The 10,242-nt window shown below is 45.1% G+C and overlaps 1 protein-coding gene across 4 annotated transcripts in view; it reads right to left on the reverse strand.

Annotated features, from left to right (window-relative positions):
• Positions 1 to 501: 501 nt before the first annotated feature.
• Positions 502 to 10,242, reverse strand: part of FAM109B (family with sequence similarity 109 member B) — a 16,252-nt gene continuing 6,511 nt past the window's right edge. For 3 of the 4 annotated variants that reach the window (XM_019515075.1, XM_019515077.1, XM_019515074.1), the window contains exon 2: positions 502 to 5,475. In XM_019515075.1, the coding sequence (XP_019370620.1) occupies positions 4,644 to 5,456 (813 nt within the window). In that variant the 5' untranslated portion in view covers positions 5,457 to 5,475 and the 3' untranslated portion in view covers positions 502 to 4,643. Of the gene's footprint in view, positions 5,476 to 6,590; positions 7,507 to 10,242 lie in introns of those variants that run through there. The other variant, XM_019515073.1, reaches the window with a different exon arrangement.

A 10,242-nucleotide genomic window follows, 5' to 3' on the forward strand; every position in this document is an offset into this window, starting at 1 on the left:
GGAGGGCTGTGTTCTTGCCAACCTGCTCTGAGCTGACTCTGAGGATGCCCCCTCACTGCAGCTCTGTTGATCTCCATCTCTGGTGTGTTTGAGGGCCAGAGGGGGACATGAGAGGGGATTCCCCCGCATAACTTCACTACCTCATTTCTGGGATTGGGACATGCAGAACAGAGAGGGTAGCTGAGCTATCCTTGAAAGCAGTGCCCATGGGAGGGCAGCAAAGGTGGCATATTCCTGCCCTGAGTCCACAGCACCCCCTGTTTGAAACCAAAGCAGGCTCAGAACATGGAAGAATCAAACATAAGCATTTCACAAATCTGGTTAGAAGATACTGAGAAACAGTGCGCTAATGTTTTGAAAGCAGCATGAAGTTAAGCTGGGGAAAACTGATGCTGAATGTCTGCAACAGATCATCAATGGCAAGAACTGTTTGCCTTGCTGGAAGCAACCTTTCGCAATTTGGAACATCTCTCTTATTCAATTTACATCAACACACAGGAGTTACAAACTCAAAAAGATTTATTCAGCAACACTAGCTAAAAATACAAATGTTAACTTAATGAAACGCAAAATATATATTGGCTCTGTATGTAAAATAAAGTCACATGCAAAATTGTCTTTTAAAAAGGGGAACACAATACCTACTTACATGTAAAAGTACTTCAAAACAAAGGAGTGATACTTCAAATTACGCTTAGTGTTCTTTGTTATTTGTACAGATTTTAGGAGTAAATTAGGTGCTGGTGAAAGATACCAAAGTAAGAGTATTGGAGACCAAATTTCTAGATCCAGACAGCAGCAGTAACATAAGCTTCACACACAACAGCCACAACCACCATTTCCTTTCACTTCCTTTGAAAATGTAGTGAGAGAACTTTTCAACTGTTATTTATATCTTTGGTCTCTGCTAAACAAGCCAACTGCAGCGTTACTAGACGTGTGTGTGTGAGAAAGATAGCAACAGCTATCTTGGAAATGGTTTGCAAGCCAAAGCTCAAGTGAGTCCAACAAAAGACTATCATATGACTGTCTTCTAGTTACATGCACCCCAAACCTAGATTCAAACCAAGTGGTAAACAGCATAGTGGTTTAAAAAAATGCTAAGTGCAAAACAGTAGAAATATGGATTGAACCTTTCCTGGAAAGAGTACAATGCCTTCTGTGATTAGGTTTGTAGGATCAGATCCTTTTTCTGTCAGAGTTCATGAAAGAAATAAAAATACGTACCAGAACATCTCTTTCTCTTCATAATGTCACATTTCTAAATCAAGCATTTTCCTCGCCTGTGTGCCAGTTTTTTATACTGTCCCAAAGAAAGATGGCAAAGGTATCTTTGAAGTGTCAGTGATTCAAATGTGAAGTATTCAATCCCCTTTTAATCGGGAATCCTGTTCTGTTCTGGACTGAAATTTTCATCTTAGAATAATGAAAAAAAAAAAGGCAATCCTGAATGACATGGAGAAGGAAGTCTGGCTCGAAGCAATCCCCCTCTTTTTGCTGTAGGGCAAATGCTGTGGCAGGCAGTGAAAACCGTTTAACTTCCTTACCTGGGCCTGCAAGTACAAAGGCTGCATGCTCCATTAACCAAATGAACACACAGTATCAAGGAACAGAAATCCTGCCTTGTCAGCCCAGGGGGCAGGCACCTTAAGGGCACTGATACACAGATGAGCAGGCCTGATACATTCCATCCAACAAAAGACACAGACACATGCATTAGCCAATTGATCCCATGCCTAATATAGCCACAACCTTTGCTCAGTCAGTGGACAGAAATGACCACACTAATTACAAAGACCCAACTGTGATTTTTTTAGTTGCCAATATCTTGTCAAAATAGATGGGATAGATGAAAGTCCCCCCACCCCAAAATGGAGCTAAAGTCATCTGCACTCCAAGATATAACAGAAGCACAGAATAGACTCATAGAGCAGGTGCAACTACCATTCAAGCTTTTGGTTTCTTTCCGAAACGTGCTTTTGGCTTCTCTCTCTTTCCCTGAAAAGTGCTCCTGCCACAAATACCTCAACAGAAAATAAAATCTGATGATTCATTAATTGACAATACCAAATAAAAATGACTGGGATCGGAGATCCAGTACAGATAAAGAGTACCAGCCAGAGATTACTATTAAGAAACAGAAGTGCAAAAGTTAGCTAGAGATGTACACAGCACATTTTTCACAGTTCAAGGTCCCTCCATTTGATTGTCCAAAGTGGTTTCTTTTAGGATCCAGGTTCCTCTAGTATATTCTTACACTGTATGAAGGCATGCTATTGCTACACCCCTCGGGGAAGGTTTTTCAAAGGTGAATTCAAAGTCAACGAATGTTGGATGCCTAGCTCCTCCTACTTGTGCCTTTGAAAACCTCCCTGGCATATTAGAAAAGCACAAGGCAAAAGGAGAGTTCCTTTATCCACCAAGAAATGCACCAGTAGCCTATTAATGCTCAACGTGGAGTGGCTCATTGCTCTTATAGCAGGACTGTACACGTCACAAGAAACTATATTTTAAAATGTTTTGGGTGCCAAGTGACAGAGGTCTGCACAATGTAATCTGCTATGAGAAGCAATTCCTAGCAAGTGTACAGAAGAAAAGAGTAAGCAAAAGTGATAAGTGCTGCCTCTGCTCTGCGTTGAATACCTTTGCATCAAGTCCCTGGGCTACTTGGACTCCTGGCCCATGTACCTTTATTCCCCAGAAACCCAGCTATCCTTTTAGCAACAGCTTGTGGCCAAGCAGGCAATTTCAACACTAGGGGCTTGATCCAGCACTGTGTTCCTCCACTTCTAAGTTGGAGAAACACCGTGAAGATCAGCAGCTGGAGGGAAGAATAGGGAAGAAAGACTCAGAAATTTAACTTTTGCATTAGCAGAAGTTAAAACTGCTGCTGAAAGAGCAGCCTGGGATCATGGGGGCAGGGAGCAGTACAAAACCCATGTTCACACATTCAGCCCCTCTCTGTTATGCTCCACTCCTACCATGTGCAGTTCTTCCTCGAGGGATCTTCCTCCACTTCCTGCATTTTTGCGGAGGGTAGTTCAGGGAGGGCACCCCTGTTGTGCACATCTGGCAGCCAAGGCAGAGCTCTATATCCAAAGGGCCCAATGAAAAAGCAGCTCTGGACAAGGTCTTCAAGCAACAGTTAGCATGTACCATATATAGTCTTTCCACAATCAATATGCTATAGTGAGGCAGAAAACTTATGCCTTTGGGAGGTAGCTATACATTATCTACCCCATTTGTCAGAAGGGGAAACTCAAGCTCAGAGCAATTAGGTGACAAAGAAGGCCACAGAGTTAGAGCCTGGATTGGAATCTGGGAGTTCCTGACTCCCCACCTTTGGCTGAGTCTAGATCATGCAGTCCTTATGGAAGACTTGTTGTCAGGCTTATACTTAGTTTGGAAGAGGCATGAGTTTGTGGAGTCTCCATAATGCAGTTAGAACTGGAGAGGGGACTGGTGGCCTTAGCAAGGAAGAATTTCTAGTGTACATGAAAACCAGCGTGATCTACCCACCCATCACACTGTTCCTCACCCCACCCCCATATCCATGAACACAAAGGCACCTGAAATACATGCACTGATATGCACATTGCAGAACTTGCACCAAAGCAGGCAGTGATGCACAGATCCCAGTCTCCTTCACCCTGGCAAGAAGCTACTTTCCCATACCCAATTATTCCCCCTGTAACTCCCATGTCCTGTGTCCCCATGCCTGATACAACCAAAACACCCAGAATCCTTAGGTGGCCACTTGCATTTCCTTTCTTCTCCCAGCCCCACACAATATAGTGCATTCTGGAGTAGATTTTATAGGAACCCAGGCCTAGTTTTGAAGGGTAGGAGTCCTAGGTTCATAAATCTGAGCCTCATCAATTCAGAGAAATCCAAGCATTAAGCATCCAGCCAGCCACTGGACTGGAGTAAAGCACCATCAGGAATTACAGTGAACCACAGTCCCTGGACCAGCCAAAGCCATAGGGTCCCAAATCTGCTTGCACCTAGGCTAGCGAGCAGAGGCACAACTGCAAAACATCAAGCACAGCAAAGGGCTCAGTTTGGCCACTATGTGCGACATGCTGTCAGTCTGCTACCAATCACGTGGCACTTCAGAAGAGTCTTGCTAAAACCGGCTTTAAAAACTAGCAGGGAATTGATTCTTCCTCCCTCAAACGTAAGCAAACTTTCAGCCCCAAAAATCAGAGCAAAGGGATTAATTAGAAAAATGAGACAATAAAACATACCATTCCACCCACTACCCTAGACTAATGGAGAAATAAAAACAAGCACTTGAATGGAAGTAGGGTGATTCCTATTTTGTGCAGGCAAGTCTAGTCACTCCTCCTCTCACAGCTTGCAGACCAGATTCAGTCTCTAGTGCCCCTGCCATTTCACACAGGCCCACTGCAGAATCCCTCAGGGAAATAAGGATGCCCAGGTAAATGAAGTGAAAAAACAAGGTCTCAGGATTATCCACACTTCTCCTACATTGCCTGCGTGTGCATCCACTCTCTCTTGCCCTCCAGGCAGAAAGGAGGAAAATCCATGTTTCTCAGTTTCTTGGATGGAAGAGGTGTGGCCAACAGCAGCAAAACTACTGTCCAAATCAGCTTGCCTCTTTGTGCCTCTCTTTCCCATGTTCACAGTTCTCCACTTTTCTTGCTCTCCAGCCACTCCCTTCTCACCTCCACAATCTCCTGACCGTACCAGTGGTGCAGTTTGGAAAAGCAAGCCGTCTCTGGAGACACAGGGCTTTCCTGCAGAGTCAAAGAGAGGCCAGAGGTGGGTGCTATGTACAGACTGCCACCTGCTGAGCGCCGGCGTGGAGGGAGGGGCGGAGGCTTTGAAAACCCTCCATCCTGGTCATAGCAAGAGGCTCCTGCAGGGATGCAACTGCTGCCCCAGGTGGAATAGCCATTCTCCAAGATGGGAGGCTTTTCCTGGACAGGTGACAAAGCAGGATTGGACAGATGCCTTTTCCTACCAGATGACGATTTCCTTGGCAATTTGTGGCAAGCAGCCAAACTTTTGTGAGCATCCTCCAGCTGCCTCTCCAGCTCCTTCACCACCAGCCGCATGTAGTCAAAGCTGGCCCGGGAAAGTGCCTTCACCCAGGCCTCCATGGCAGTGTGGCAGTCAGCAACCAGCACGTAGGCTTTGGCACCTGCATCTTCAAAGCGTATGGCAAAGGCAAACTCCTCGGCGGATTCACACAATTCCACAGTACAGCCCTCCAGTACAACCAGCCCTACGGGCTCCCGGCTATCTCGGTCCTCAAAATAAAACAGCAGGTTGCCCTTGAGGATGAACCAGCGACGGTGGTAGGAGGTTGTGTGGTGGTGGTGGTGGTGGTGATGGTGGTGCTTCTCAACACGCTTCCGTAGGAAGCCAGCATGGTCTGCTGGAGAACTGCATGTGGCATAGTGCACCACGCTGCGCTCATTCAGCTTCATCTTCTTGGCAAGCTTCTCCCTGAGGGACAAAAAGAAGAACACAAGCGAGTCAGTTCTAGGTCTTGTTGCCAGCCTTGGCCACTTTCAAGGGGCCTGGCACAAGCTACAAAAGTGTAGCTAAAGCAGAAGGCCTCAAAAACCTGTTTCTGTGTTGCAGACATTACAATTAGCCTGGACAGCAAAGTAATCTGCCTATTCAACTAACTGGTTAACTTATGTTTTATCAGCTTTAAAGGTATGCTGGCAGCACACACATTAATTAAATACCCCTTTCTCCCTCTCCCCCACTTACAGGAGCATCTGGCTTGGTGGTAATAATACCCTGCCTGCTGGAGAGAATGGAAGGTCATTGGGAAAGGTATAGGCAAAGTTATTTTGGTAAATCTGATATCTTTTATTAGACCAACTAAAATAGTTGGAAAAAAGTCCTTTGCAAGCTTTCAGGCACAAACACCCTTCTTCAGGCATAGGGAGACTCTGCTGCTATTATGAGTTCTCCAAGGTAGAAAAGAAGCTAAAGTGTGGGAAGGGTAATCATTAAGGGAATTGTAACTGTACCTTAATTCTCTGTCTAAGCTTGCAAAAGAGGTCCTGATCACAGACCAGTGATAATCTTGTCTCTCTGAAGGCCAAATGGTCCCGAGTATGTGGTATCAGTTTCATTTTCAAAATCACACTTTGGAACAGACCAAATATCCTATCTGAGATTGCCACCACTGTTGAGTAAGGCATAAAATCCCCACATTACCTTTCCTGGAGCAGTACGATACAGAAAAACTTTACCCTAACTCTAGCAACTTCTCACATGGAGGCCTGCTGTGAAATGTTTACCCTAACAACTCATTCCAGAAAGTAGACCACTGAAGTCGATGGAGCTACATGAATTTACACAGCTGAGGGCCCAGCCTCTTAATCTGAAGAACAACTGATCTTCTTTTGACTTTTGCTAACCATGTACCAGTACTTCAGTAATATCCTACAGCAGTGAGTTCCTCTGGTTAATGGTGTCACAAAAGATGTGCTATCTGTGCTTCACCCTTCTGCCCTCCATGTCCAACCAGAAGGAAGCCACCAAAAGCAGGGCAACAAAATTCAGGGCAGCTTGGAAGTGAAATGCAATGTTGAATTACTTACATGTACGTTTCCAGCATGAAATCAACAGAATGGAGCTGGACAGAGACTCCACACTGATAACAGGGCTGAACGCATCTCCACAAGGCCTACCCTGAACCACACTGTCAACAGCTGTGTAGCAGAACTTGGTGAAGAGCACAACTTGGACTCTTAGGCTTGGTCTACTCAACACAGTGAAAGTTTGCCAGTGTAGAAGAAAAAGAATCACACCCCTTTTCTGACATCAGTAGTGTAAAGATGTGCCCAGGCACCCAGGGCAAAGCAGAAGGGGTGATGCTGGTTGCCACTGCAATAGTAAATGCACAGCTGCCAGCAAGCAGCCATTTTTTTCACTATTGCACATTTGCTATTGCAACCCCCTTCTGCTGCTACATGTGGTACGTTTGCTGATATATTTCTGCCACCAAAACTTTGATGGCAGTAGCAATCCCATAATATAGGCATGCCATCAGTCACTTGAGTGGAAAGGGAGCAACACTGTGCATAGGAACACTGAACCTGATTCTCAACTCAGCCCCTGCATGGCATGATACAGCCACCTCCAGGTACCTAATGGAAGTATGGAATTGCATATACAGTTCAACAGGGGGGAACTGCATTAGAAATCAATACATCATGCCATCCAAACAGTATCCTTCCTCATTCTTAAGTGCTACTCCACTGCCAATCAGGCACCAATACCCCCTTCTCCAGGCAGGACATAGGGTAATCCTCTGCCCACTTAGTTCCATTAACTAGTGTAGAGTAAAAGAGTCAAGTCCTGGGTGTTTGTAAGCAAGCAGTCAGCACGTGAACTGCAGGGGTCACAGGATCACATACATTAGCACATAAGCCTATATGAGTCCCCATTTCTTGAGTGTCCTGAAGTCCTTTAGGCAGACAAGGTTCTTTGGCTGAATCTGATATCTTTTATTAGACCAACTAAATAGTTGGAGAAAAATTTTTAAGCAAGCTTTCGGGTTCAAAAACCCTTCGTCGGGCTAAGGAAGTTTCAGCAGTTGATGTGTGCTCTTCCTGAATGGAATGAAAAGTAAAAACGCCAGAGGCTGTGCTGGTATGCATATTCTCCAACTACTTAGTTGGTCTAATAAAAGATATCAGATTCACCCAAAGAACCTTGTCTGCCTATGTCCTTAGACCAACAAGGCTACAACCTACACCCCTGAAGTCCTTTATTTGCTCACAGTAACATCTAGCACAAGGCTGGCCAACCTGATGCACGCGTTCCACAAGTGGCACACAGCAAATTGGGGATGAGATAGGAAGCACAACAGTAGATAGGGCAGGGAGCAGAAAGTGGAGCAGCAGATCAAGCAGGGGGCACCAGACAAGAAGGAGAAAGCAGAGCAGACAAGGGAAGAGGATCAGAGTGGCAACTGGGGAGATACAGCTCATTTGTGGCATGCTTGCCCAAAAGGCTGGCCCCCACTGATGTAGCACTGAGAGCACCAAGGATAAGATTTTCCCTGCAGCACCATCATTTCCACAATCCTCCTAGATTTAGTGCAAGAAGCCTCCTTCGGGATTAAGACTATCCCTTGCTCTTCCTCACAATACATAGGCCAGAACCCCTAGCATTCTTTCCAGCTCTTTCACTAGTCCACACTGCTAAGCATCAAAGGGAGCCTGCTGCTGACTGCAGGAGGCTGTGCCATGGCAGAAACGCTGGGGATTACAAGGGCTTTGTAAGTGACCTGGCAACTTTTTGAATGCTATGCACACCACAACAGCAACATCCCTTCTAACATAAAGGATGCTGTTACCTCTGAGTGGCTGGCAGTGGTGACTGATTTTAATAGCCCATGGCTCTGAATGTTGTTAAGAAGGTTCACAGAAAGGGAGCATCTACTGTGGCAATACTCTCCCACAGCAAAAATAAAAATCTAGAAGACATACGATTCCCATGCAGGAAAGGAGAGATAAAGCCAATGAACAAAGGAAATACCTTGGGTCACAGCCTCAGCTAATGCAATCCATCATAACCCCACTGAAGCCCTTAGAGCTGTTGGGCTTAAACTCATTCAAGCCCTACTTCTCTGTGAGCAAGAACTCTGTGATTAACCACCGGCACTCATCCAATAAACAGTCAGAAGCTTTACTGACTACAAAACATCTACTAAGCACAAAGCACTTCATCAACTGGGGTTGCCAGAATACAAGTAGTCAACTTTACTGGGATTGCCAGAATATAAGCAGATGGTTACTAAAGACTGAGTGCATTAACATGACTCTTCACCGCTTCACAGTCCATCTAGAGCTGTTACGCAGGAGTTACTTCCCTCAGCCAGCCGTTCTGGGAGAGCTTCCTGGGTTGCGCTGTTGTTCCAAGTCCAAAGGCTTGGTCCTCCTTTAGAGATCCATACAGCTATCTCCCTCAGAAATCCATGCAAATGGTTCAGATAGCAAACAGCGAACACTGACTTTACTTATTTAGGCTATTTAATCCTTTACTGATGTCACTATTATCAATGCTAGCCAAGCTTGTTATATAATATTTTGGCTCATAGATCCTAAAAATACAATAGCACATCCTTGCACCTTGAGAATATTTTCCTGTCATTTTCCCATCCCCAAATTAATTACTACCAAAAATTACCACGTTATCATTTTATTGTAAAGTTATATTGTTCCATTGTTTTAAATGTTCCATGTTCCCTGGCATTTTACTGGGGTTAACTTTAGGCCACAAATCACTGCCAATTTTGGGTCATCTCGAAAAGACTTCTGGGAGTTTGGTCAACTTGACATGACCAGATTCGATTTTCCTTGCAACACAAGCTACTCCAGCTTTACAGCAGCTGTGGATCTGGCCTGCCAGTTCCATGTGAAACAACATCAGTGTCACTGAAGTTGCACTGGTTTTCTGATGGCACAATGACAAAGAATCAGAATACACGTCAAACCTGATTTAACAATAGACATCGGTGACAATGCACATCTCCTTGACTTCAAGGAATGGGCCTTCTGGCAGGAGATCTGTTGCCAACCAAATGAAATCCACAACAGATTGAGGGAAGTGATTCTTCCCCTCTATTAAGTACTGGTGAGACCACATCTGGAGTACCATGTCCAGTTTTAGGCCCCCCACTATAGAAAGGATGTGGGCAAGTTGGAGAGAGTCCAATGGAGAGCAGTGAAAATGGCTCAGGGGCTGGGCCACATGGCTTATGAGGACAGGATAAGAGAAGAGGGCTTATTTAGTCTGCAAAAGAGAAGACTGAGGGGTGATTTGATAGCAGCCTTCAACTACCAGAAGGGGGGATCCAAAGAGGATGGAGCTAGACTGTTCCCAGTGGTGGCAGATGACAAAACAAGGACCAATGGTCTCAAGTTGCAGCAAGGGAAGTTTAAGTTAGATATTAGGAAAAACTCTCATGAGGAGGGTAGTAAGACATGGGAACAGGTTACCCTGAGAGGTGGTGGAATCTCCATCCTTGCACATTTTTAAGACCTGGACAGGCAAAGCCTTGACTGGGTAAAATAGTTGGGGCTGGTCCTGCTTTGAGCAGGGGTTAGACTAGATGGCCTCCTGAGGTCCCTTCCAGCCTTCATTTTCTGTGATTCTAGGATTCTGCTCCTTTGTGGCCTAAGTGCTTCCAACCCAAATTTTCTATGACTCTACAAACTTAAGATACTATAGAAGGAAAGTAAA

The sequence above is a fragment of the Gavialis gangeticus genome, unplaced genomic scaffold (assembly GCF_001723915.1).
Source record: "Gavialis gangeticus isolate Ggan-Ray unplaced genomic scaffold, GavGan_comp1, whole genome shotgun sequence".
Taxonomy (NCBI): Eukaryota; Metazoa; Chordata; order Crocodylia; family Gavialidae; genus Gavialis; species Gavialis gangeticus.